The sequence below is a fragment of the Panulirus ornatus genome, chromosome 37 (assembly GCF_036320965.1).
Source record: "Panulirus ornatus isolate Po-2019 chromosome 37, ASM3632096v1, whole genome shotgun sequence".
Lineage (NCBI taxonomy): Eukaryota > Metazoa > Arthropoda > Malacostraca > Decapoda > Palinuridae > Panulirus > Panulirus ornatus.
Window position 1 is genome coordinate 9,104,698 of NC_092260.1, and position 25,484 is coordinate 9,130,181.

Consider the following 25,484-nt stretch of genomic DNA (forward strand, 5'->3'; position numbering starts at 1 on the left):
AAATGCCGATTTATATATGAAATGGCCTTAGTGAAAGGGTTAAAAGGTCTCTCTACTCTTACACAATACCAATCAGTCTGGAAACTTCTAGTCTATCCTTAAAGGTTTACATTAATATGAGGTTGAGGAAGCTCTCTTTTTCATAATTAAAACAAGGCTGGTAATACTATGAAATTGCCCTAAAGGGACCACTTTTTGTGGCTTTATTCATAAACTTCTTTGTACTGACAAAATAAGACTATCAAGTCCCTTTTTGAGGAGACTGGTCGCCTTCCAGTGCATCCTCAGTGAAAGTTGTCAATAGTTCTTGCTTAAGTACAATCAGAGAATATTTTCTGGCAGTATAAAACCTTTACATTTGGTGTTTGGCAAAAGATTCTTGGTGAACTACAAAATATTCTTGGTGAACTATACCCAGATGACATCATTCTTTATTCATGGTAGATAGCTTTTGAGATAATTGAGGAGAATGTCTTTTGTTTGTCAAGGATGCTTAAAACCGCTCTCAGCAGGGAACAGTTCTTCCTGGATTTGGAGACTTGTTTTGTTGTCCTTGCTTGGCTTGTATGTAAGAGCCCATGATATTTGAATGGTAACCTTGATTTTGGCCTTTCTGAGCAACATTTTCTTGGAGGAGATCGACCATTTAGGTCGCTGGCATTCCTTTAAAATAGCCGTTAATGATACTTTACTCTAGGTGTCGAGGATCGCCCTTGTGTGGTGCTGGGGTTGCCACCTTCAGGGGCAGACGGACCCTAGTGTGCCGCAGAAAAACTTAAGGTAACTGGTTTTTGCCTTTATCCCCTCACTCTTGTTTTTGTCTAACCCTCCTTCTCCTTTTTGATATACTCTCAAGGCTCATGGGGCAGTCAGACCCTGGAGAGGAATGTAAATTTTGAATTGAAAAGCCGTTTCTCTCTGGGTCAGTGTCTAGTAAGAAATTTTTCTCAGTTTTCCCCACCCTTTCTAACCCTGTCTTCTAAAAAAAAAAGATTCTCTTAATTGATGTTGGGTTCATGTCCCTGTTCCCAGAATTATGAAGCAGGTTGGTGGTACCAATGGCCTGTGGGATGGTGATAACATTAACAAGTGGAGGTTGCTCATTGGTGGACCTAGGATGAGTCAGTAGGCTGTGAGCTTCAAATACATGGTTAGCAAGTGATGAGAACCATTTACCTCAACTGGAGGCAGAGGGCTTAAGATTATAACTGCTGCTGGTCATTTTTTGTGAAGGGACATGTGAAATTGCCCTAGACAAACTGTATTTTTCTTAGACCTTAGGATTCTTGAGTACTTTTGAACACTTATGTTTTATTATATGAATCATGCAGTCCTGTATTATTACGGAAAATCCCAAAAAAGGAAGAAGTGAGAAAATATTGTGGAGAGGACAAGAAGGGCTCAAGGGGAATGGGCCATACTAGAGAAGGCTATCTGGAAATGGCATTATGGAGACTTAGGCTATTGCATTGCTCTTTACCTTTACCTTCCTGCCCTTCAATGGGGCTCCAGTTCTTGGGAAGCCAACCATGTACACAGGGTGGGACCACTGGTCATAAAGTTTAGTGGTGATATGTGTGTCTGTGTTGGGGGTGTATGGTACAATTGTAAAGTAAATGTCCAGTGTTTTCATTGCATTAGTTGCAGTGTAGGCATGAAGGGTCCTGAGATTTGTTAAATTGGTGTTTGTAGTACTGTAGGGTTGGGTTTAATCCAGAGTGTAGAAGAGCAAATGTAAATTTTGTATGCCTGGGGATTGTGGCTTCAGTCTGATTGGATGGTGTTTAAAATTGAGTTAGAAGACAGTTGTTTAGTGCTTAAAAGTTCATTTCTGTGTGCATATATTTTGTCTGTGTTGTGTTTGTTATTAGTACCAGCGACCAGTTTGATGGTGAGTATAGTTGAAAAAGTGTCAAGCAAGGGTAGCTTTTTATTTCTGCTAGGGGAAGGTGGATAATCATGCAGTACTGTAGATGAGAAGGGCCTAGTGCCGAACATGATGACTTAGAAATCAGAATTGTATTAGTTGGAACTTTCTTTCCTTGTGTAGATGTTAAATGTTTATGGTTGTTAGGTAACCAGTGATTGTTCTGAATGCTCTGTTTTGTGTGGTTTGCAGCTTTAGTATATTAGCTTTTGAGAGGGTGGACAACCAGGAAGGTGAGGTGTAGTTCAGGGTGGAGCAGGTGAATTGTATGTAAAAAATGCTCAGGGTTCTTTTTCATGTCTAAATCTGGTACTAGATGTTTTAAGGCATTTAATTTGTTGCTTTTTTGTGGATGTTTGTGATGTAGGGAGTTAATGTTGTGTGATGTGTCTTGTTATGTAATGGGATTAAATGTTGTGTGTTGTGTGTCTTGTGATGTGGTGGTTTGTTGAGTGGGAGAGGATGGGGAAGTGCATTTCTCATTCTGGTCAAAGTGAAGTCTGAAGACTACTGTGTATATGTAGATATTCTGTTTTGGGTGAGCCATATTTCCATTTGTGCAATGTAGTGTTGCATGGTTGTCATTGTTTCTAGTGTCAAGGTGTTGTGATGTAATTGTAAGGACATTCGTACTATGGTCAGCTGGAGGTAATGGGAGGTCAATTTGAATAGACTGAAGAGGTTTGGAGAAAGAATAGCTGCCTTTGTAACTGCTTGGTAGAGCTTGTTTTGAAGTGAAGCCTTGGCAAGTGAATCTGGCTTAGCAGCCAGCTATGAAGTTGGCTAGCCTGTTCTTAAATTGCTGTGGACAATGGTGTCAAGCATCATACTCTCGAATTGCTGTATAGGTTGGTGTCAGTTATCTTTTGTGTGAGGATGTGTTAGGGGACAGTCAACTGCATTTTTGATGTCTTTTTGTATTAATATCTTTAGGAACAGGGGTTGTGGTTGGTTAAAGCCATTTTGGATATGTTGTGTGAGGAGTGCACATTGTTTGGTGATGAAGTTCTGTAGGTGAGGGTAGGATATTTTTCTTGATTGTCTTGTGGTTGATTTTCAGAGAGTTCGGGTACTGAAGATGGAAGTTGTATAGGATGGTAAGAGAGGGAGTTGGGTGTTCTGGAGGATTTTAAGTTCGGTTTATGTCATACATTTTGGATATGTTGTGTGAGGAGTGCACATTGTTTGGTGATGAAGTTCTGTAGGTGAGGGTAGGATATTTTTCTTGATTGTCTTGTGGTTGATTTTCAGAGAGTTCAGGTACTGAAGATGGAAGTTGTATGGGATGGTAAGAGAGGGAGTTGGGTGTTTTGGAGGATTTTAAGTTTGGTTTATGTTGACAGTTTTCTGGATGGTGGGGATTTTGTTGTGTTTTAAATGCCAGAGTTTTTTTATGTGAGAGTTTGATGATTGTCAGGGCTTGTTGTGGGGAAAGTTTCCTAAGGTTTAAGTTGCAGTGCTTGTGTCTGCGGGAGTGAAGAGTAGGTGAGCAGCTGTTTTAGGATGTATTTAGTGTAGGTTTTGATGATTCCTGTTTAGTGACACCCCACAGAAAGATTGGTAAGTGCTATAGAGAGATAGATTGATAGATGTAGAGAGTGAAGGGAGACAGTTAGAGGTAGATAACATGTTAAGAACAGAAAAGTCTCACATGAATGTATTGAGGGATTATGGAAAAGAGTTCAGTGTTCTCATTATGAAAAGAGCAGTCTGTAAAGTGCCCACCTACTTATTAATAATGACAGGGAGATCTTGCCAGAAAGGCAGGGCAAGCACAGTGCTCACTGCATATCTTGCTTGATGAATGATTGTGTTTCTCTCCATATGTATGACATAATTGTTAGTCTTAGGTTCATCAGGAATTGATCTCATTACTCTTTTGAATACATTTTTATTTGTTCCCTGTATTTTTATTTATATATTTAATCGCTGTTTCCCTCATCAGCAAGTAGCGCCAGGAAACAGACAAAGAATAGCCTGCCCACTCGTGTAACATTTTATTTTTTATTGTTATTCTTAATTGCTGTTTCTCGTGTCAGCGAGAAACAGATGAAGAATAGCCCAACCACTCATATACACAGAAACACACACACACACACACACACACACATATATATATATATTATTATTATTATTATTTTGCTTTGTCGCTGTCTCCCGCGTTTGCGAGGTAGCGCAAGGAAACAGACGAAAGAAATGGCCCAACCCACCCCCATACACATTAATATACATACACGTCCACACACGCAAAAATACATACCTATACATCTCAGTGTACACATATATATACACACACAGACATACATATATACCCATGCACTCAATTCACACTGTCTGCCTTTATTCATTCCCATCGCCACCTCGCCACACATGGAATACCATCCCCTTCCCCCGTCATGTGTGCGAGGTAGTGCTAGGAAAAGACAACAAAGGCCCCATTCGTTCACACTCAGTCTCTAGCTGTCATGCAATAATGCCCGAAACCACACCTTTCCACATCCAGTCCCCACACTACTTTCCATGGTTTACCCCAGACGCTTCACATGCCCTGATTCAATCCACTGACAGCACGTCAACCCCGGTATACCACATCGATCCAATTCACTCTACTCCTTGCCCGCCTTTCACATAGCCCAACCCACCCCCATACACATGTATATACATACACGTCCACACACGCAAATATACATACCTATACATATCACTGTACACACATATATATACACACACAGACATATACATATATACACATGTACATCCCCCTCCCCCCTCATGTGTGCGAGGTAGCGCTAGGAAAAGACAACAAATGCCCCATTCGTTCACACTCAGTCTCTAGCTGTCATGTAATAATGCACCGAAACCACAGCTCCCTTTCCACATCCAGGCCCTACAGAACTTTCCATGGTTTACCCCAGACGCTTCACATGCCCTGATTCAAAACATTGACAGCACGTCAACCCCGGTATACCACATCGATCCAATTCACTCTACTCCTTGCCCGCCTTTCACTCTCCTGCATGTTCAGGCCCTGATCACTCGGAATCTTTTTCACTCCATCTTTCCACCTCCAATTTGGTCTCCCACTTCTCCTCGTTCCCTCCACCTCCGACACATATATCCTCATAGTCAATCTTTCCTCACTCATTCTCTCCATGTGCCCAAACCATTTCAAAACACCCTCTTCTGCTCTCTCAACCACACTCTTTTTATTTCCACACATCTCTCTTAGCCTTACATTACTTACTCGATCAAACCACCTCACACCACACACTGTCCTCAAACATCTCATTTCCAGCACATCCACCCTCCTGCGCACAACTCTATCCATAGCCCACGCCTCGCAACCATACAACATTGTTGGAACCACTATTCCTTCAAACATACCCATTTTTGCTTTCCGAGATAATGTTCTCGACTTCCACACATTCTTCAAGGCTCCCAGGATTTTCGCCCCCTCCCCCACCCTATGATTCACTTCCGCTTCCATGGTTCCATCCGCTGCCAGATCCACTCCCAGATATCTAAAACACTTTACTTCCTCCAGTTTTTCTCCATTCAAACTTACCTCCCAATTGACTTGACCCTCAACCCTACTGTACCTAATAACCTTGCTCTTATTCACATTTACTCTTAACTTTCTTCTTTCACACACTTTACCAAACTCAGTCACCAGCTTCTGCAGTTTCTCACATGAATCAGCCACCAGCGCTGTATCATCAGCGAACAACAACTGACTCGCTTCCCAAGCTCTCTCATTCACAACAGACTTCATACTTGCCCCTCTTTCCAAAACTTTAGCATTCACCTCCCTAACAACCCCATCCATAAACAGATTAAACAACCATGGAGACATCACACACCCCTGCCACAAACCTACATTCACTGAGAACCAATCACTTTCCTCTCTTCCTACACGTACACATGCCTTACATTCTCGATAAAAACTTTTCACTGCTGGTAACAACTTGCCTCCCACACCATATATTCTTAATACCTTCCTCAGAGCATCTCTATCAACTCCAGATCCATAAATGCTACATACAAATCCATTTGCTTTTCTAAGTATTTCTCACATACATTCTTCAAAGCAAACACCTGATCCACACATCCTCTACCACTTCTGAAACCACACTGCTCTTCCCCAATCTGATGCTCTGTACATGCCTTCACCCTCTCAATCAATACCCTCCCATATAATTTACCAGGAATACTCAACAAACTTATACCTCTGTAATTTCAGCACTCACTCTTATCCCCTTTGCCTTTGTACAATGGCACTACGCACGCATTCCGCCAATCCTCAGGCACCTCACCATGAGTCATACATACATTAAATAACCTTATCAACCAGTCAACAATACAGTCACCTCCTTTTTTAATAAATTCCACTGCAATACCATCCAAACCTGCTGCCTTGCTGGCTTTCATCTTCCGCAAAGCTTTTACTACCTCTTCTCTGTTTACCAAATCATTTTCCCTAACCCTCTCACTTTGCACACCACCTCGACCAAAACACCCTATATCTGCCACTCTATTATCAAACACATTCAACAAACCTTCAAAATACTCACTCCATCTCCTCACATCACCACTACTTGTTATCACCTCCCCATTAGCGCCCTTCACTGAAGTTCCCATTTGCTCCCTTGTCTTATGCACTTTATTTACCTGCTTCCAGAACATCTTTTTATTCTCCCTAAAATTTAATGATACTCTCTCACCCCAACTCTCATTTGCCCTCTTTTTCACCTCTTGCACCTTTCTCTTGACCTCCTGTCTCTTTCTTTTATACATCTCCCACTCACTTTCATTTTTTCCCTGCAAAAATCGTCCAAATGCCTCTCTCTTCTCTTTCACTAATAATCTTACTTCTTCATCCCACCACTCACTACCCTTTCTAATCAACCCACCTCCCACGCTTCTCATGCCACAAGCATCTTTTGCGCAATCCATCACTGATTCCCTAAATACATCCCATTCCTCCCCCACTCCCCTTACTTCCATTGTTCTCACCTTTTTCCATTCTGTACTCAGTCTCTCCTGGTACTTCCTCACATAAGTCTCCTTCCCAAGCTCACTTACTCTCACCACCCTCTTCACCCCAACATTCACTCTTCTTTTCTGAAAACCCATACAAATCTTCACCTTAGCCTCCACAAGATAATGATCAGACATCCCTCCAGTTGCACCTCTCAGCACATTAACATCCAAAAGTCTCTCTTTCACGCGCCTGTCAATTAACACTTAATCCAATAATGCTCTCTGGCCATCTCTCCTACTTACATACGTATACTTATGTATATCTCGCTTTTTAAACCATGTATTCCCAATCACCAGTCCTTTTGCAGCACATAAATCTACAAGCTCTTCACCATTTCCATTTACAACACTGAACACCCCATGTATACCAATTGATCCCTCAACTGCCACATTACTCGCCTTTGCATTCAAATCACCCATCACTATAACCCGGTCTCGTGCATCAAAACCACTAACACACTCATTCAGCTGCTCCCAAAACACTTGCCTCTCATGATCTTTCTTCTCATGCCCAGGTGCATATGCACCGATAATCACCCCTCTCTCTCCATCAACTTTCAGTTTTACCCATATTAATCGAGAATTTACTTTCTTACATTCTATCACATACTCCCACAACTCCTGTTTCAGGAGTATTGCTACTCCTTCCCTTGCTCTTGTCCTCTCACTAACCCCTGACTTTACTCCCAAGACCTTCCCAAACCACTCTTCCCCTTTACCCTTGAGCTTCGTTTCACTCAGAGCCAAAACATCCAGGTTCCTTTCCTCAAACATACTACCTATCTCTCCTCTATATATATATATATATATATATATATATATATATATATATATATATTAATAAAGGCAGACAGTATGAATTATGTACATGTGTATATATGTATATGTCTGTGTGTGTATATATATAGATGTATACGTTGAGATGTATAGGCATGTATATTTGTGTGTGTGGACGTGTATATATATACATGTGTATGTACAATATATATACATGTGTATGTACAAAGCAAAATATAATAGAAAAAATATATATATATGTATAAACTCCTGTGCACGTACATATACATATATATTCATACTATTCGCCATTTCCCGCGATAGCGAGGTAGCGTTAAGAACAGAGGACTGGGCCTTTGAGGGAATACCCTCTCCTGGCCCCCTTCTCTGTTCCTTCTTTTGGGGGGGAAAAAAAAAAAAAAAAAAAAAAAAAACAACGAGAGGGGAGGATTTCCAGCCCCCCCGCTCCCTTCCCTTTTAGTCGCCTTCTACGACACGCAGGGAATACGTGGGAAGTATTCTTTCTCCCCTATCCCCAGGGATAATACATATATATACACATGTAAATATTCATACTTGCTGCCTTCATTCATTCCTGTCACTGCCCTGCCGCCCAGGAAACAGCATCACCCCTTCCAGTGAGGTAGCGCTAGGAAAAGACAAAAAGGCCTCATTCATTCGCACTCAGTCTCCAGCTGTCACGTGTAATGCATCAAAACCACAGCTCCCTTTCCACATCCAGGCCCCCACAGACCTTAACATGGTTTACCCCAGATGCTTCACGTGACTGGTTCAATCCATTGACAGCACTTTGACCCCTGTGTACCACATTGCTTCAATGCACTATTCTTTGCACGCCTTTCACCCTCCTGTGTGTTCTGGCCCGAATGGCTCAAAATCCTTTTTGACTCCACCCTTCCACCTCCAATTTGGTCTGCTTCTCCTTGTTCCCTCCACCTCTGATGCATATCTTTTTTGTCAGTCTTTCCTCACTCACTCTCCATGTTTCCAAACTATTTCAACACACCCTCTTCAGCTCTCAACCACACTCTTTTTATTACCACACATCCCTCATACCCTTTCATTACTTACTTGATCAAACCACTTCATGCTACATATTGTCCTCAAACATATAATTTCCAACACCTCTGACCTCCTCTGCACAACCCTATATATACTATAGCCCATGTATGTGATAGAGTGTAAGAAAGTAAACTGTAGATTGATATAGGTAAAACTGAAAGCGGGTGGAGAGAGATGGGTGATATTGGTGCCTATTCACCTGGGCATGTGAAGAAAGATCATGAGAGGCAAGTGTTTTGGGAGCAGCTGAGTGAGTGTGTTAGCAGTTTTGATGCACGAGACTGGGTTATAGTGATGGGTGATTTGAATGCAAAGATGAGTAATGTGGCAGTTGAGGGAATAATTGGTGTACATGGGGTGTTCAGTGTTGTAAATGGAAATGGTGAAGAGCTCGTAGATTTATGTGCTGAAGAAGGACTGGTGACTGGGAATACCTGGTTTAAAAAGAGAGATATACATAAGTATACGTATGTAAGTATGAGAGATGGCCAGAGAGCGTTATTGGATTACGTGTTGATTGATAAGCACATGAAAGAGAGACTTTTGGATGTTAATGTGCTGAAAGGTGCAACTGGAGGGATATCTGATCATTATCCTGTAGAGGCGAAGGTGAAAATTTTTGGAGGTTTTCAGAAAAGAAGAGAAAATGTTGGGGTGGAAAGAGTGGTGAGAGTAAGTGAGCTGGGAAAGGAGACTTGTGTGAGGAAGTACCAGGAGAGACTGATTACAGAATGGAAAAAGGTGAGAGCAAAGGATGTAAGGGGAGTGGGGGAGGAATGGGATGTATTTAGGGAAGCAGTGATGGCTTTTGCAAAAGATGCATGTGGCATGAGAAGCATGGGAGGTGGACAGATTAGAAAGGGTAGTGAGTGATCGGATGAAGAAGGAAGATTATTAGTGAAAAAGAAGAGAGAGGCATTTGGACGATATTTGCAGGGAAATAGTGCAAATGATTATGAGATGTAAAAAAAGAAAGAGGCAGGAGGTCAAGAGAAAGGTACAAGAGGTGAAAAAGAGGGTAAATGAGAGTTGGGATGAGAGAGTATCATTAGATTTTAGGAAGAATAAAAAGAGAGAATAAAAAGACGTTTTGGAAAGAGGTAAATAAAGTGCGTAAGACAAGAGAACAAATCGGAACATCGGTGAATGGGGATAATGGGGAGGTAATAACAAGTAGTGGTGATATGAGAAGGAGGTAGAGTGAGTATTTTGAAGGTTTGTTGAATGTGTTAGATGATAGAGTGGCAGATATAGGGTGTTTTGGTCAAGGTGGTGTGCGAAGTGAGAGGGTCAGGGAGAATGGTTTGGTATACAGAGAAGAGGTAGTGAAAGCTTTAAGGAAGATGAAAGCCGGCAAGGTGGCGGGTTTGGATGGTTTTGCAGTGGAATTTATTAAAAAAGGGGGTATTGTTGACTGGTTGATGAGGATATTCACTGTATGTATGACTCATGGTGAAGTGCCTGAGGATTGGCAGAATGCATGCATAGTGCTATTGTACAAAGGCAAAGGGGATAAAGGTGAGTGTTCAAATTACAGAGGTATAAGTTTGTTGAGTATTCCTGGGAAATTGTATGGAGGGTATTGCTTGAGAGGGTGAAGGCATTTTTAGAGCATCAGATTGGGGAAGAGCAGTATGGTTTCAGAAGTGGTAGAGGATTTGTGGATCAGGTGTTTGCTTAGAAGAATGTATGTGAGAAATACTTAGAAAAGCAAATGGATTTGTATGTAGCATTTATGGATCTGGAGAAGGCATATGATAGAGTTGATAGAGATGCTGTGTGGAAGGTATTAAGAATATATGGTGTGGGAGGCAGGTTACTAGAAGCAGTGAAAAGTTTTTATTGAGGATGTAAGGCATGTTTAGGAGTAGAAAGAGAGGAAAGTGATTGCTTCTCAGTGAATGTAGGTCTGTGGCAGGGGTGCGTGATGTCTCCATGGTTGTTTGATTTGTTTATGGATGGGGTTGTTAGGGAGGTGAATGCAAGAGTTTTGGAGAGAGGGGCAAGTATGCAGTCTGTTGTGGATGAGAGGGCTTGGGAATTGAGTCAGTTGTTGTTCACTGATGTATACAGCGGTGGTGGCTGATTTGGGTGAGAAACTGCAGAAGTTGGTGGCTGAGTTTGTTAAAGTGTGTGAAAGAAGAAAGCTGAGAGTAAATGTGAATATGAGCAAGGTTATTAGGCACAGTAGAGTTGAGGGACAAGTCATTTGGGAGGTGAGTTTCAATGGAGAAAAACTGGAGGAAGTGAAGTGTTTTACATATCTGGGAGTGGATTTGGCAGTGGATGGAGCCATGGAAGTGGAAGTGAGTCACAGGGTGTGTGAGGGGGCAAAGGTTTTGGGAGTGTTGAAGAATGTGTGGAAGGTGAGAACATTATCTCCGAAAGCAGAAATGTGTATGTTTGAAGGAATAGTGGTTCCCACATTGTTATATGGTTGCGAGGTGTGAGCTATAGATAGGGTTGTGTGGAGGAGGGTGGATGTGTTGGAAATGAGATGTTTGAGGACAATATGTGGTGTGAGGTGGTTTGATCGAGTAAGTAATGAAAGGGTAAGAGAGATGTTTGATCGAGTAAGTAATGAAAGGGTAAGAGGGATGTGCGGTAATAAAGAGTGTGGTTGAGAGAGCAGAAGAGAGTGTGTTGAAATGGTTTGGTCACATAGAGAGAATGAGTGAGGAAAGATTGACAAAGAGGATATATGTGTCAGAGATTGAGGGAACAAGGAGAAGTGGGAGACCAAATTTGAGGTGGAAGGATGGAGTGAAAAAGATTTTGAGTGATCAGGGCCTGAACATGCAGGAGAGTGAAAGGCGTGCAAGGAATAGAGTGAACTGGAACGATGTGGTATACCGAGGTTGATGTGCTGTCGATGGATTGAACCAGGGCATGTGAAGCATCTGGGGTAAATCATGGAAAGTTTTGTGGGGCATGGATGTGGAAAGGGAGCTGTGGGAAACAGATGAAGAATGGCCCAACCCATCCACATACACATGTATATACATGAATGTCCACACATGCACATATACATACCTATACATTTTAACATATACATACATATACATACACAGACATATACATATATACACGTACATTTTCATATTTGCTGCATTCATCCATTCCTGTCACCACCCTGCCACGCACTAGGAAAAGACAAGAAGGCCACATTCATTCACACTAAGTCTCTAGATGTCGTGTATAATGCTTCGAAACCACACCTCCCTTTCCACATCCAGGCCCCGCAGGCCTTTCCATTGTTTACCCTAAACACTTCACATGCCCTGGTTCAATCCATTGACAGCACATCCACCCTGGTATACCGCATTGTTCCAAGTCACTCTATTCTTTGTACGCCTTTCACCCTTTTGTATGTTCAGGCTCCGATTGCTCATGATCTTTTTCACTCCATCCTTCCACCTCCGATTTGGTCTCCCACTTCTCCGCGTTCCCTCTACCTCTGACATATATATATCCACTTTGTCAGTCTTTCCTCGCTCATTCTCTCCATGTGACCAAACCATTTCAACATACCCTCACTCAACCACACACTTTTTATTTCCACACATACCTCTTACCCTTTCTTTACTTACTCGATCAAACCACCTCACACCACATATTGTCCTCAAACATTTCATTTCCAACACATCCACCCTCCTTTGCACAACCCTATCTATATCCCCTGCCTCACATTTATATAACATTGTTGAAAGCACTATTTCTTCAAACATACCAATTTTTGCTCTCCAAGATAACATTCTTGCCTTCCACACATTCTTCAGTGCTCCCAGAACCTTCACCCTCTCCCCCACCCTGTGACTCACTCACACTTCCTTGATTCCAGCCACTGCTATATCCACTCCCAGATATCTAAAACACTTCACTTCCTCCAGTTTTTCCCCTTTCAAACTTACCTCCCAATTAACTTGTCCCTCAACCCTACTGAACCTAATATCCTTGCTCTTATTCACATTTACTCACAGCTTTCTTCTTTCACACACTTTACCAAACTCAGTCACCAGCTTCTGCAGTTTCTCACCAGATACATTTGTTGACCTGTTAATTTCATATGTTAACCAGTTATGAAGACTCCTTGTTTAGCCTTTATAGAGAGATGCTGGGATATTGTTAATTGTTCCATGACTTGTTTGCTCAAGTGAATTTTCATTGAATTTCTTCAGTTTCCCATCTGCTTTATTAAGTCATTTTGCCATTTTTCTTTGTCTTCCTTAGATTATGTTCTCATTATTACTTGTGTCATCTGCAGAACACCTGACTCTGCTTTCCTTTTCCTCTCTATCTGTGACTGAGATCCTCTCTGCCTTTGTCTGAGATTATTATTACAAAGAATGTTAAAGCTATTACCATTCCTAGTGATACATCCAATAGAATGCCTTATTAATCAGATATGGTTCCATTTGCCACCACATTGAAGCATTTTTTAGTCAAAAATTTTCTGGTCCATTTTCCTAATTAACTTTTTATATAAAGTCTTGCCCCTTTTTCTTATAAAGTTCTGTAGTTGACGTTGTCATCTGCTGTAGGATACTCTAGTAAGTATCATATCCCTGTTCTAATAGTTGTTGTATTAAGAAAATAGTTGAATTTGTGTACTTTTACTAGGTACCAATATATGCTGCCTTCAGGTATGAAATTGGTCCTAATCATATGGTCAGGAATGTGTTTTTTATAACTTTTATTGACTTTCTTTATGTTATGTTAGGCTGACTGGTCTTTACTGTTGTAGTACAGGGGACATAGTGGTAGGAATATTTGAGAAGTAAATGATGTCATAAGCTTCAGTCCAGCCCTTCTTATTAGCATCATTGTACTGTGTCCAATATTGAGCCTTTTTGTCATACACATGCACCTGATACACTTGGTCCTACACATGAAAGAGATATATGTAGTTGTTTTCCACCTCATTTGGAATTTCCTGGAGCAGCCGTGAGCCATACATTGATACCTTATGTTGCCAGCAGTGATAGATCACTTCCAGAAATTTCACAGCTGTTTTGTACCTCACAAACACTAGGATGGATTCTTAGTGGAACATACATCTAGCAGCTGCATTAGTGATACCTATGTGTCTGGCTGCCATAGACAAACACATGGTGACATGGAAAGTAATAAGATAGACTAATGTTGGAAAGTAGTGATTTAGAGGAATGTGGTGAGTTACAAAGGTCAGGAATCTAGGCTGTGGAAATGTTATTTAAGAGGAGCATGAGGTGTGATTAGATGGATTTAAAAACTTAATGAGGGGATGTTTGAAGATTTTTCATGGTAGAGAATGTAAAAAGAATGAATTTTTTAGTGTTTACTTAAACACATAATACTTGGAGATGGTTTAGGGATGTGGAAAGAATGCAAAGTGGGGAATCTACAAGGTGAGTTCAATAAGTGGGAGGGTTGATGTGAGAGAAAGATCACCTGTGACATGGGAGAAGAACATATGGAATGTATGTAAGGGAGGCATATAAGAACAAGGATAAGTGGAGGCACTTAAATGGGCGTCAGAGATATAGATTGACAATTATGATGATAATATTTTATATGGGTTCCATGATGACAAGAGGTGGGAACAGGCTTACTACTTGGTTCTTATACTACTGTGTTACTAATGAAACTAAGATAATTGCTGCTAATAAGTTTTGTTCTTTTTTGACATGCCTTTTTGTATTCCAAAATACATTGAAATTTTTTTTTTTTTTTTTTTTTTTTTTTTTTTTTTTTTTAAAGAAAACCTTTGGCTAAAAGGAATGTGCATATAGACTAAGTTAGGACAGGAAGGGTTGGTTGCCCTTGTTGTCAATAAATCACTGTTAAAAGAATCACTTGTTTCATTTTTGGTGTCTGCCTCATGCTATATGTGTAGTCAGACATTATTAATTCATTCATTCACTTGAATTTATTTCTTATGTTAAGCATATGATACCTTTATTCTTTATATGAATTTATTTTGCAAAGTTTGATTAAAGCTTTAAGTTCTGCCATTAAGTTTTAACACTAAGATACTTCAAAGGTTAGTTATTAGATTAATTTCATTTAGCAAGTTCTACTTGTGTCTTTCTTTTAATGCAAGAAATGACACTTAATTTAATAAGATTAGTTGTGGTAACATGAAATAGATGAGCTTAGAAGATGAACCATAACTCTGAAATATGAATTTAAGCATAAGAATTAAATTTTTTGATAGGGAGGGTGGCCCTCCTGGAGCTCTACAACCTTGTCGGATGTGTAATGGACGTGGGATCAAGATTACCATAACCCAGTTGGGTCCAGGAATGGTGCAGCAGATGCAGAGTCGTTGCCTTGACTGTGATGGGGAAGGTGAGAGACAGTTGATTTTCTTGTATAGATTTTGTAATTATGGGGCTCCTTCAGTTCGTAGTCAAGAGCAGGGAAATTATGGACTCCTTTTATATGAGGAGTTTCTCAAAGGAACAGTATTCCTTTTCATTCTCTAAAAGTGATACAGCCTTGTTGAAGGTGTCTTTTCGCTCTTAATGTAACCACTTGCAGGCAGAGTCTGGTAACCTCTGTAAAAAAAATATTAGTATTATTATTCACATTATTTGTACATTTGTATAATTATATATAGTAGATTATGGAGGTATACAAAGTGACAGCCTTGGAGAGTGGTTTTGTGAGAAGAGAAGAGATGGTGAGAGTGTTACTAAATGTGACAAAGTAGCCTGAATGGATGTGATTGCAATTGAATTTCCTAAGATTGTGTTGTTAATTGGTTTGTGCCTAAGGATTGGCAGAGTGCCTGTATAGTACCATTTATATAGGGGCAAGGGGGACATATTTGTTCGCTGTTGACCTTGTTGGCAAGTTATGACTAGGAGCAAACTAAGAATTCCTCTTTTACCTACATCCACTCTCAATCTGTCATGAATAATGCACTAAAACCAGAGCACCTTTATTGCAACCAGACCCCACATACATTTGTGGGGTTTACCCTGAGCACTTCGTGTACCTTTTGTTCTGCCTATTGACAGCATGTCTTCTCTGTATGCCCCATTGTTTCAGTTTGCTCCATCCCATGCATGCCTCACACTCTACTGAATGCTTAGATCCCAACACTTCAAAGCATCATTCGCTTCATCCTACTTCAAAGCATCATTCGCTTCATCCTTCTACCTCCTTGGCTCCTCATTTTCGTTGTTCTGTCCTTTTATGACAAGAATACCCTCTTAGTCATCTGCACTGAACCATTTCAGCACATCTTTGTCACCTCCCTTATCCTATCACACCCATCTCTTACCCTATCTTTTCTTTTAATCACCCATACTCACACCACATATCATTTCCAAAATCTCCACCCTCTTCTTTACCATTTTCTTTTGGGCCCATACCCTTATAGACAATGATTTCTCTTTTCACACACTTATGCACCCAGGACCATAACCCTCACACTCACCCTGGGTCACTAAGTTCATCACCTATGGTTACATTCATTGTCATGTCCCCTCCTAGTACCTAAAAACTCTACTTCATTTAGGTTTCTCCATTTAAACTCACATTCCAATTAATCTGCCTCGCTTCACTGCTTAACCTTATAACCTTGCTTTAATTTACATTTTCTCTAAACATTCTGTATTTTCCCAACTTTTGAAACCAGTGCTACTGTTATTCACTAAAATCTGTCACCCGTGCTGTTTCATCATCTAGCAGTAAATGACTCACCACCCAAGTCTCCCAATCCCAGCAGATTGCAGACTTGCCTGTCTCTCCTAAACCCCTTGCATACACTTTCCTCGCCACCCCATCCATAAACAGATAAAACAGCCACATTGACATCAAACCTTGCTGCAGACTTACTCACCACTAACCCTCCATTCTTCTTACTTGCATACCTGCTTCTGGTAGCTTTCCTCCCACCCCAATTATAACACCTTTCACAAAGTATCAGCGTTAACCCTATTGTATGCTCTCTTCAGATATGTGTGCCATATACAAATCCCTCTCTTTCTTGGTGTACTTCATATACAATATCTTCAAAGCATGCATCTGATCCCCACAACCTCTGCTGCTCTTGAAACTATTTTTCATCAACAGTGTGATGTTCAGTGCATGTCATCTTGTCTCCCCTACAGCTTTTCAGTTGCAGTCAACAAACTTTTACCTTCCTAATTTGAAAATTCATTTTTCTTACATTTTTTATACAGTGGCACTATACAGGTATTCTGTTAGTTCTCAGGTTCCTTTCATTGCCATATATGCATTTAAGATCCTAACTAACTAATCAAGAACACGGTCTCTCTCTCAGCTGTTGTCCCACATCCACTCTGTTGTTTTGCCACACTTCATCATAAGTAAGGCTTTCGCCAAACCTTTTGCCGTGACTCTCTCATTTTATGTACCTCTATATCCAAAACATTCCACTTTGGCACATTATCTTCAAACACAATAATCTTTCAGAGTATTCATTCCATCTCCTTTTCACCTCATCCTCTCCTAGTATCACTTCCCCATCTGCCTCCTTTGTTGACACCCGTTTGTTCTTTTTCTCACACTGTTATCTTCCATCTTTCAGAGCATGTAACTTTACTTTTCTTCATCTGCTTTTTCAGTAATTCCTTTTGTATCGATCATCATCACTTCTGCTTATTTTTAGAGTTGACATGATAACAGTTAAAAGAAAATCTTTTACCATAACCTGATTTACTCTGTATTAATGGCATACCTGAGCCAGTATTTCAAAAGCTAAATGACACACAAATGTTGTATTAATGGCATAACTGAGCCAATATTGCAAAAGCTAAATGACACACAAATGTTGTCATTATGCTCCCTATTCTTCCTTTTATTAAACAAAAGTTTTTTCAGGGGAGGTGATTAATGAACGTGACCGATGCCAAGTTTGTATGGGTCGCAAGGTGACTCAACAGACAAAATTGCTAGAAGTACATGTAGATAAGGGAATGAAAGATGAACAACGTATTACTTTCCATGGTGAAGGTGATCAGATGCCTGGAGTTGAGCCAGGCGATGTTATTATTGTTCTTCAGGTAATGTAGCATAAATGTTTGTAAAACTAAAGTTACTGGGAGTAACTTACTCTGTTGATAACCTTGCATTTAGAATATCTGTGAAATGAGATGACATCACAGTGATCCTCTTTTAATGGACAAGTTGGGTGGGAAGGGGGTACTTAAGAAGCCAAATTCCTTCACATTCTGAATTTTCTCTCAGGACACAAGGAATTCACAAATTAATAGAACTGTAAACTTACCTTGGTCCAACAGTGTTGGTGTTTGTAAGCACCCCTTCCCCAAAGCTGGAGGTGTTTATAGAGCAGTAAAGTTTATGCTGGAAGTAGAGGGTATAGAGAGATTTTTAGCCTGATGAAATCAAGAATCATGAGGCAAGCAATAAGGTTTTCATACTGCTGTACACACAAACTGCACCTTTTGTTTCCATCCGTATGGATCATACAATCTAAAAGATGATATACCATTATTTTCATTTTCTGCAGTAAATTTGATGAAAGGTACTAAATTGTTAAGTAAAAGGAGAAATTTTCGTAAATTTTCATTTGTTGGCCAGACACAAAGAACATCATCTACATATCTAAACCAAATTGCAATAAAGGGTAAGATATCCTTTAGTAACTTTGTTTCAAAGAATTCCATATAGAGATTAATTGATACAGATGAAAAGGGTTACCCATTGCCATACCAAATTGTTAAGCTTAATATTCTCCATTAGATTGAAATACACAGTCTTTTATACACAATTTTATCAATTCAATATGGAAAACATATTTTGAAACAGGTAAATGAATATCATCCAGTACTTCAATTAGATATGCTAAGAGATTATCAACTGGAACTTTTGTGAACAGAGATGAAACATCAGAGCTAACCACTTTGAAATGAAAATTTACATCTACTTTGTTCATGATTTTAGAATTTGATATCTTATCCACTAATGGGCATAATAAAGAAACTAACCACTTTGACAATTTATGTGTGGTGGAGCCCACTGAAATCACTATAGCTCTTGCTGGAAAATTTGGTTTATGTGTTTTGATAAGTCCATAAATATATGGCAGTGAAGGGGGCAAAGATGACAAATTTTTGATCAGAGAACCAATACCCTTCAACAACAGCTTTGGATCTTTAGTGAAATGAGAATTAACTGCTTATAGGGATTTCTTACTGAGTTTTAAGTATGTTGTGTCATCGCTTAAAAGATCATTCTTTTCAGATAATTACAGGTACACCAACGATTTTCCAGCAACTTATGGTCGGCATCTCCTTTAGTCCTGACCAAATTACGTGAAGGAATTTGAAATTTCTGCGGCCACCAGACTAGTTTACTGGGCGGCCACAGATGGCGTTGTGTGTAGGGCGCACTTATTTACATTCTTTACACTGCACTTGTTGGTGGTGATACCACAATTCTGTGAGATTCTTAGCTTATTTTGCTTAAATTTAACCCTAGCTATAGCTTCTAAGACATGAGAGTATCAGTTGTGGTGTCAGACGTAAACACTAGTCCATATCGATCCAAGATAAAGTAGAACTGTTGAAAAAATTGGACCGTGGTGTTTTGGTGCTTAAGCTGTGTGACATATACAGTATTGGTTCATCAGCTATTTATGATATGAAGAAACAGCAAAGGGAGAAAATATTGAAATTCTATGCAGGCAGCGATTCCAAGAAGCAAATGATGATTAGAAAACTTTGAAAGATGGTAAGAGTGCTGAGCACGATCGAGTGATGATGGTATGGTTTCGACAGCATCGGAGTGGAGTGAACTTATCAGGTAGCATGATAATGGACCAGGCTAATTTATTCCATAAAGAACTTAGATTACAACATGAGCGTGACTATAGTGAAGGATGGATTCAGATTCAAGAAGCGTCATGGAATTTTCATGAATAAAGTGTGTGTGGAGAAAAGTGGTCTGCATACCACGAAGGAGCTGCCGAGTATGCGGATGAATTTGCGAAACTTGTAGGTGACAAGCACCTCAGTCCTGAGTAGGTGTATAATGTATTTCATTTATTTATTTGATATACATTTAATATTTGTTTGATTTAATTTCTAGCAGTCCATGGTATACTTTAGACACAGTGGAGATGTATAATTAGTGGGTTAGAAGCATGTTGATGAATTATTATTATGTTACCACAGTTGGTCCAGCAAAATGGTTAATTCGGCTATGCTTTGGAACCAAGAGTGCTGTAAAATCGGTGTTGTACCTGTACTTTTGTCAATAATCACAACTGTGTTAGCCTTATCTGCTTTAGTAATATGTATATCATTTTTTTTTTAAAGTATTGATAGCTCTTACAAGTCTTTTAGGGCAATTAGGATTCACTGGTTTATACAGACTGGCATACACTGAGCCTTTACAGATGTTGATTTCATCATTAGATAATTTCCTGTACTTCTCAAAATTACAGAAACACTTCGTGACACCAACACAGCTGGCTTCCATGTTAGAGCACACAAAACTTAATCCATAACCTAGAGTACATAAAGAATCCTTATCTAGGTGTTTATTGAACAGGTTTATCACTGAGGAAGGGTTTGTGTTCTAAGTCCAATCACTGTTTTTGATAAGATGGTCTGACTTACAGTTCAGTTTCCTTAGAAGTCTAATCCGTTCACTTCTTAATCTATTATATCAGTATTCCAGCATACAGTTCCTCCGTTGTGTTGGTATAGCCATTCGAAAGTTGCATTTCTTCTCTCGTAGTGGAGGCCTTTCGCATTACAAGAGAGAAGAAATGTGCCTTTATTAAATTCACTTATGGATGGGGTGATTAGGGAGGTAAATGTAGGATTTATGGAGAAAGGGGCGAGTATGCAGTCTGTTAGGGATGAGAAGGCCTTGGAAGTGAGTCAGTTGTTTTACCTCGATGATACAGCACTGGTGGCTGATTGGAGTGAGAAATTGGTGACTAAGTTTGGAAAAATGTGTGAAAGGAGAAAGTTGACAGTAAATGTGAATAAGAGTGAAGTTATTAGATTCAGCAGGGTTAAGGAACAGGTTAGTTAGGATGTAAGTTTGAATGGAGAAAAATTGGAGGAAGTAAAGTGTTTTAGATATCTGGGAGTGGATTTGGTAGGGGATGGAACCATGGAAGCGGAAGAGTCACAGGATTGGGGAGGGGGGTGAAGGTTCTGGGAGCATTGAAGAATGTTTGGAAGGTGAGAACGTTATCTCGGAGAGCAAAAATGGATATGTTTGAAGGAATAGTGGTTCCAACAATGCTATATGGTTGTGAGGCATGGGTGATAGATAGGGTTGTGCGGAGGAAGGTGGATGTGGTTGAAATGAAATGTTTAAGGACTATATGTGGTGTGAGGTGGTTTGATTGAGTAAGTAATGAAAGGGTAAGAGAGATGTGCGGTAATTAAAAGAGTGTCGTTTATTTATATTTATTTATTTTGGTTTGTTGCTGTCTCCCGCCTTAGCGAGGTAGCGCAAGGAAACAGATGAAAGAAAGGCCCAACCCACCCACATACACATTTATATACATACACGTCCACACACAGCACATATACATAGCTATACATCTCAATGTATACATATATATACACACACAGACGTATACATATACACCCATGTACATAATTCATACTGTCTGCCTTTATTCATTCCCATCGCTTCCCCGCCACACATGGAATAACAACGCCCTCCCCCTCATGTGTGCGAGGTAGCGCTAGGAAAAGACAACAAAGGCCCCATTTGTTCACACTCAGTCTTTAGCTGTCATGTAATAATGCACCGAAACCACAGCTCCCTTTCCACATCCGGGCCCCACAGAACTTTCCATGGTTTACCCCAGACGCTTCACATGCCCTGATTCAATCCATTGACAGCACGTCGACCCCGGTATACCACATCGTTCCAATTCACTCTATTCCTTGCACGCCTTTCACCCTCCTGCATGTTCAGGCCCCGATCACTGAAAATCTTTTTCACTCCATCTTTCCACCTCCAATTTGGTCTCCCACTTCTCCTCGTTCCCTCCACCTCTGACACATATATCCTCTTGGTAAATCTTTCCTCTCTCATTCTCTCCATGTGACCAAACCATTTCAAAACACCCTCTTTTGCTCTCTCAACCACACTCTTTTTATTACCACACATCTCTCTTACCCTATTATTACTTACTTGATCAAACCACCTCGCACCACATATTGTCCTCAAACATCTCATTTCCAGCACATCCACCCTCCTGCGCACAACTCTATCCATAGCCCATGCCTTGCAACTATACAACATTGTTGGAACCACTATTCCTTCAAACATACCCATTTTTGCTCTCCGAGATAATGTTTTCGACTTCCACATATTCCTCAAGGCTCCCAGAATTTTGGCCCCCTCCCCCACCCTATGATTCACTTCCGCTTCCATGGTTCCATCCGCTGCCAGATCCACTCCCAGATATCTAAAACACTTCACTTCCTCCAGTTTTTCTCCATTCAAACTTACCTCCCAATTGACTTGACCCTCAACCCTACTGTACCTAATAACCTTACTGTTATTCACATTTACTCTTAACTTTCTTCTTTCACACACTTTACCAAACTCAGTCACTTAGCTTCTGCAGTTTCTCACATGAATTAGCCACCCGCACTGTATCATCAGCGAACAACAACTGACTCACTTCCCAAGCTCTCTCATCCAGAACAGACTGCATACTTGCCCCTCTTTCCAAAACTCTTGCATTCACCTCCCTAACAACCCCATCCATAAACAAATTAAACAACCATGGAGACATCACACACCCCTGTCACAAACCTACATTCACTGAGAACCAATCACTTTCCTCTCCTCCTACACATACACATGCCTTATATCCTCGATAAAAACTTTTCACTGCTTCTAACAACCTGCCTCCCACACCATATATTCTTAATACCTTAAACAGAGCATCCCTATCAACTCTATAATATGCCCTCTCCAGATCCATAAATGCTACATACAAATCCATTTGCTCTTCTAAGTATTTCTCACATTCTTCAAAGCAAACACCTGATCCACACATCCTCTACCACTTCTGAGACCACATTGCTCTTCCCCAATCTGATGCTCTGTATATGCCTTCACCCTCTCAATCAATACCCTCCCATATAATTTACCAGGGATACTCAACAAACTTATACCTCTGTAATTTGAGCACTCACTCTTATCCCCTTTGCCTTTGTACAATGGCACTATGCATGCATTCCGCCAATCCTGAGGCACCTCACCATGAATCATACATACATTAAATAACCTTATCAATCAGTCAACAATACAGTCACCCCCTTTTTTAATAAATTCCACTGCAATACCATCCAAACCTGCTGCCTTACCGGCTTTCATCTTCCGCAAAGCTTTTACTACCTCTTCTCTGTTTACCAAATCATTTTCCCTAACTCTCTCACTTTGCACACCACCTCGACCAAAACTCCCTATATCTACCACTCTCTATCATCAAACACATTCAACAAACCTTCAAAATACTCACTCCATCTCCTTCTCACATCACCACTACTTGTTTTCACCTCCCCATTAGACCCCTTCACAGAATTTCCCATTTGTTCCCTTGTCTTACGCACTTTGTTTACATCCTTCCAAAACATCTTTTTCTTCTCCCTAAAATTTAATGATACTCTCATCCCAACTCTCATTTGCCCTCTTTTTCACCTCTTGCACCTTTCTCTTGACCTCCTGCCTCTTTCTTTTATACATCTCCCACTCATTTGCATTATTTCCCTGCAAAAATCGTCCAAATGCCTCTCTCTTCTCTTTTTTACTTCTTCATCCCACCACTCACTACCCTTTCTAATCTGCCCACCTCCCACGCTTCTCATGCCACAAGCATCTTTTGCGCAAACCATCACTGTTTCCCTAAATACATCCCATTCCTCTCCCACTCCCATTACGTCCTTTGTTCTCACCTTTTTCCATTCTGTACTCAGTCTCTCCTGGTACTTCCTCACACAAGTCTCCTTCCCAAGCTCACTTACTCTCACCACTCTTTTCACCCCAACATTCTCTCTTTTCTGAAAACCTCTACAAATCTTCACCTTCACCTCCACAAGATAATGATCAGACATCCCTCCAGTTGCACCTCTCAGCACATTAACATCCAAAAGTCTCTTTGGCATGCCTATCAGTTAACACGTAATCCAATAACGCTCTCTGGCCATCTCTCCTACTTACATATGTATACTTATGTATATCTCGCTTTTTAAACCAGGTATTCCCAATCACCAGTCCTTTTTCAGGACATAAATCTACAAGCTCTTCACCATTTCCATTTACAACACTGAACACCCCATGTATACCAATTATTCCCTCAATTTGCCACATTACTCACCTTTGCACTCAAATCACCCATCACTATAACCCGGTCTCGTGCATCAAAACCACTAACAAACTCATTCAGCTGCTCCCAAAACACTTGCCTCTCTTGATCTTTTTTCTCATGCCCAGGTGCATATGCACCAATAATCACCCATCTCTCTCCATCAACTTTCAGTTTTACCCATATCAATCTAGAGTTTACTTTCTTACACCCTATCACATACTCCCACCACTCCTGTTTCAGGAGTAGTGCTACTCCTTCCCTTGCTCTTGTCCTCTCTCTAACACCTAACTTTACTCTCAAGACATTTCCAAACCACTCTTCCCCTTTACCCTTGAGCTTCGTTTTACTCAGAGCCAAAACATCCAGGTTCCTTTCCTCAAACATACTACCTATCTCTCCTTTTTTCTCATCTTGGTTACATCCACACACATTTAGACACCCCAATCTGATCCTTCGAGGAGGATGAGCGCTCCCCATGTGACTCCTTCTGTTTCCCCTTTTAGAAAGTTAAAATACAAGGAGGGGAGGGTTTCTAGTCCCCCGCTCCCGTCCCCTTTAGTCGTCTTCTACGACACCAGAGGAATGCATGGGAAGTATTCTTTCTCCCTTATTCCCCCTGGGGATAGGGGAGAAATAAAAAGGAAGAAGGTAATTAAAGTGTGTAAGACAAGAGAACAAATGGGAACATCGGTGAAAGGGGCTAATGGGGAGGTAATAACAAGTAGTGGTGAAGTGAGGAGATGGAGTGAGTATTTTGAAGGTTCGTTGAATGTGTTAGATGATAGAGTGGCAGATATAGGGTGTTTTGGTCTAGGTGGTGTGCAAAGTGAGAGGGTTAGGGAGAATGATTTGGTAAACAGAGAAGAGGTAGTGAAAGCTTTGCAGAAGATGAAAGACAGCAAGGGGGCAGGTTTGGATGGTATTGCAGTGGAATTTATTAAAAAATGGGGGTGACTGTTGTTGTTGACTGATTGGTGAGAATGTTCAATGTATGTACGGTTTATGGTGAAGTGCCTGAGGATTGGCAGAATGCATGCTTAGTGCCATTGTATAAAGGCAAAGGGGAGAAAGGTGAGTGTTCAAATTGCAGAGGTATACGTTTATGAGTATTCCTGGGAAATTATATGGGAGGGTATTGATTGAGAAGGTAAAGGCATGTACAGAGCATCAGATTGGGGAAGAGCCGTGTGGTTTCAGAAGTGGTAGAGGATTTGTGACTCAGGTGTTTGCTTTGAAGAATGTATGAGAAATACTTGCAAAAACAAATGGATTTGTATGTAGCTTTTATAGATCTGGAGAAGGCATTGTGTAGAAGGTATTAAGAAT

The 25,484-nt window shown here is 40.5% G+C and overlaps 1 protein-coding gene across 1 annotated transcript in view; it reads left to right on the plus strand.

The window, feature by feature from the left end:
* LOC139760489 (dnaJ homolog subfamily A member 2-like) overlaps positions 1-25,484 on the plus strand; it is an 82,960-nt gene that overhangs the window by 40,228 nt on the left and 17,248 nt on the right. The window contains exons 5-6 of the mRNA XM_071683773.1: positions 15,024-15,157; positions 17,663-17,844. Coding sequence (XP_071539874.1) covers positions 15,024-15,157; positions 17,663-17,844 — 316 coding nt within the window. The remainder of the gene's footprint in view (positions 1-15,023; positions 15,158-17,662; positions 17,845-25,484) is intronic.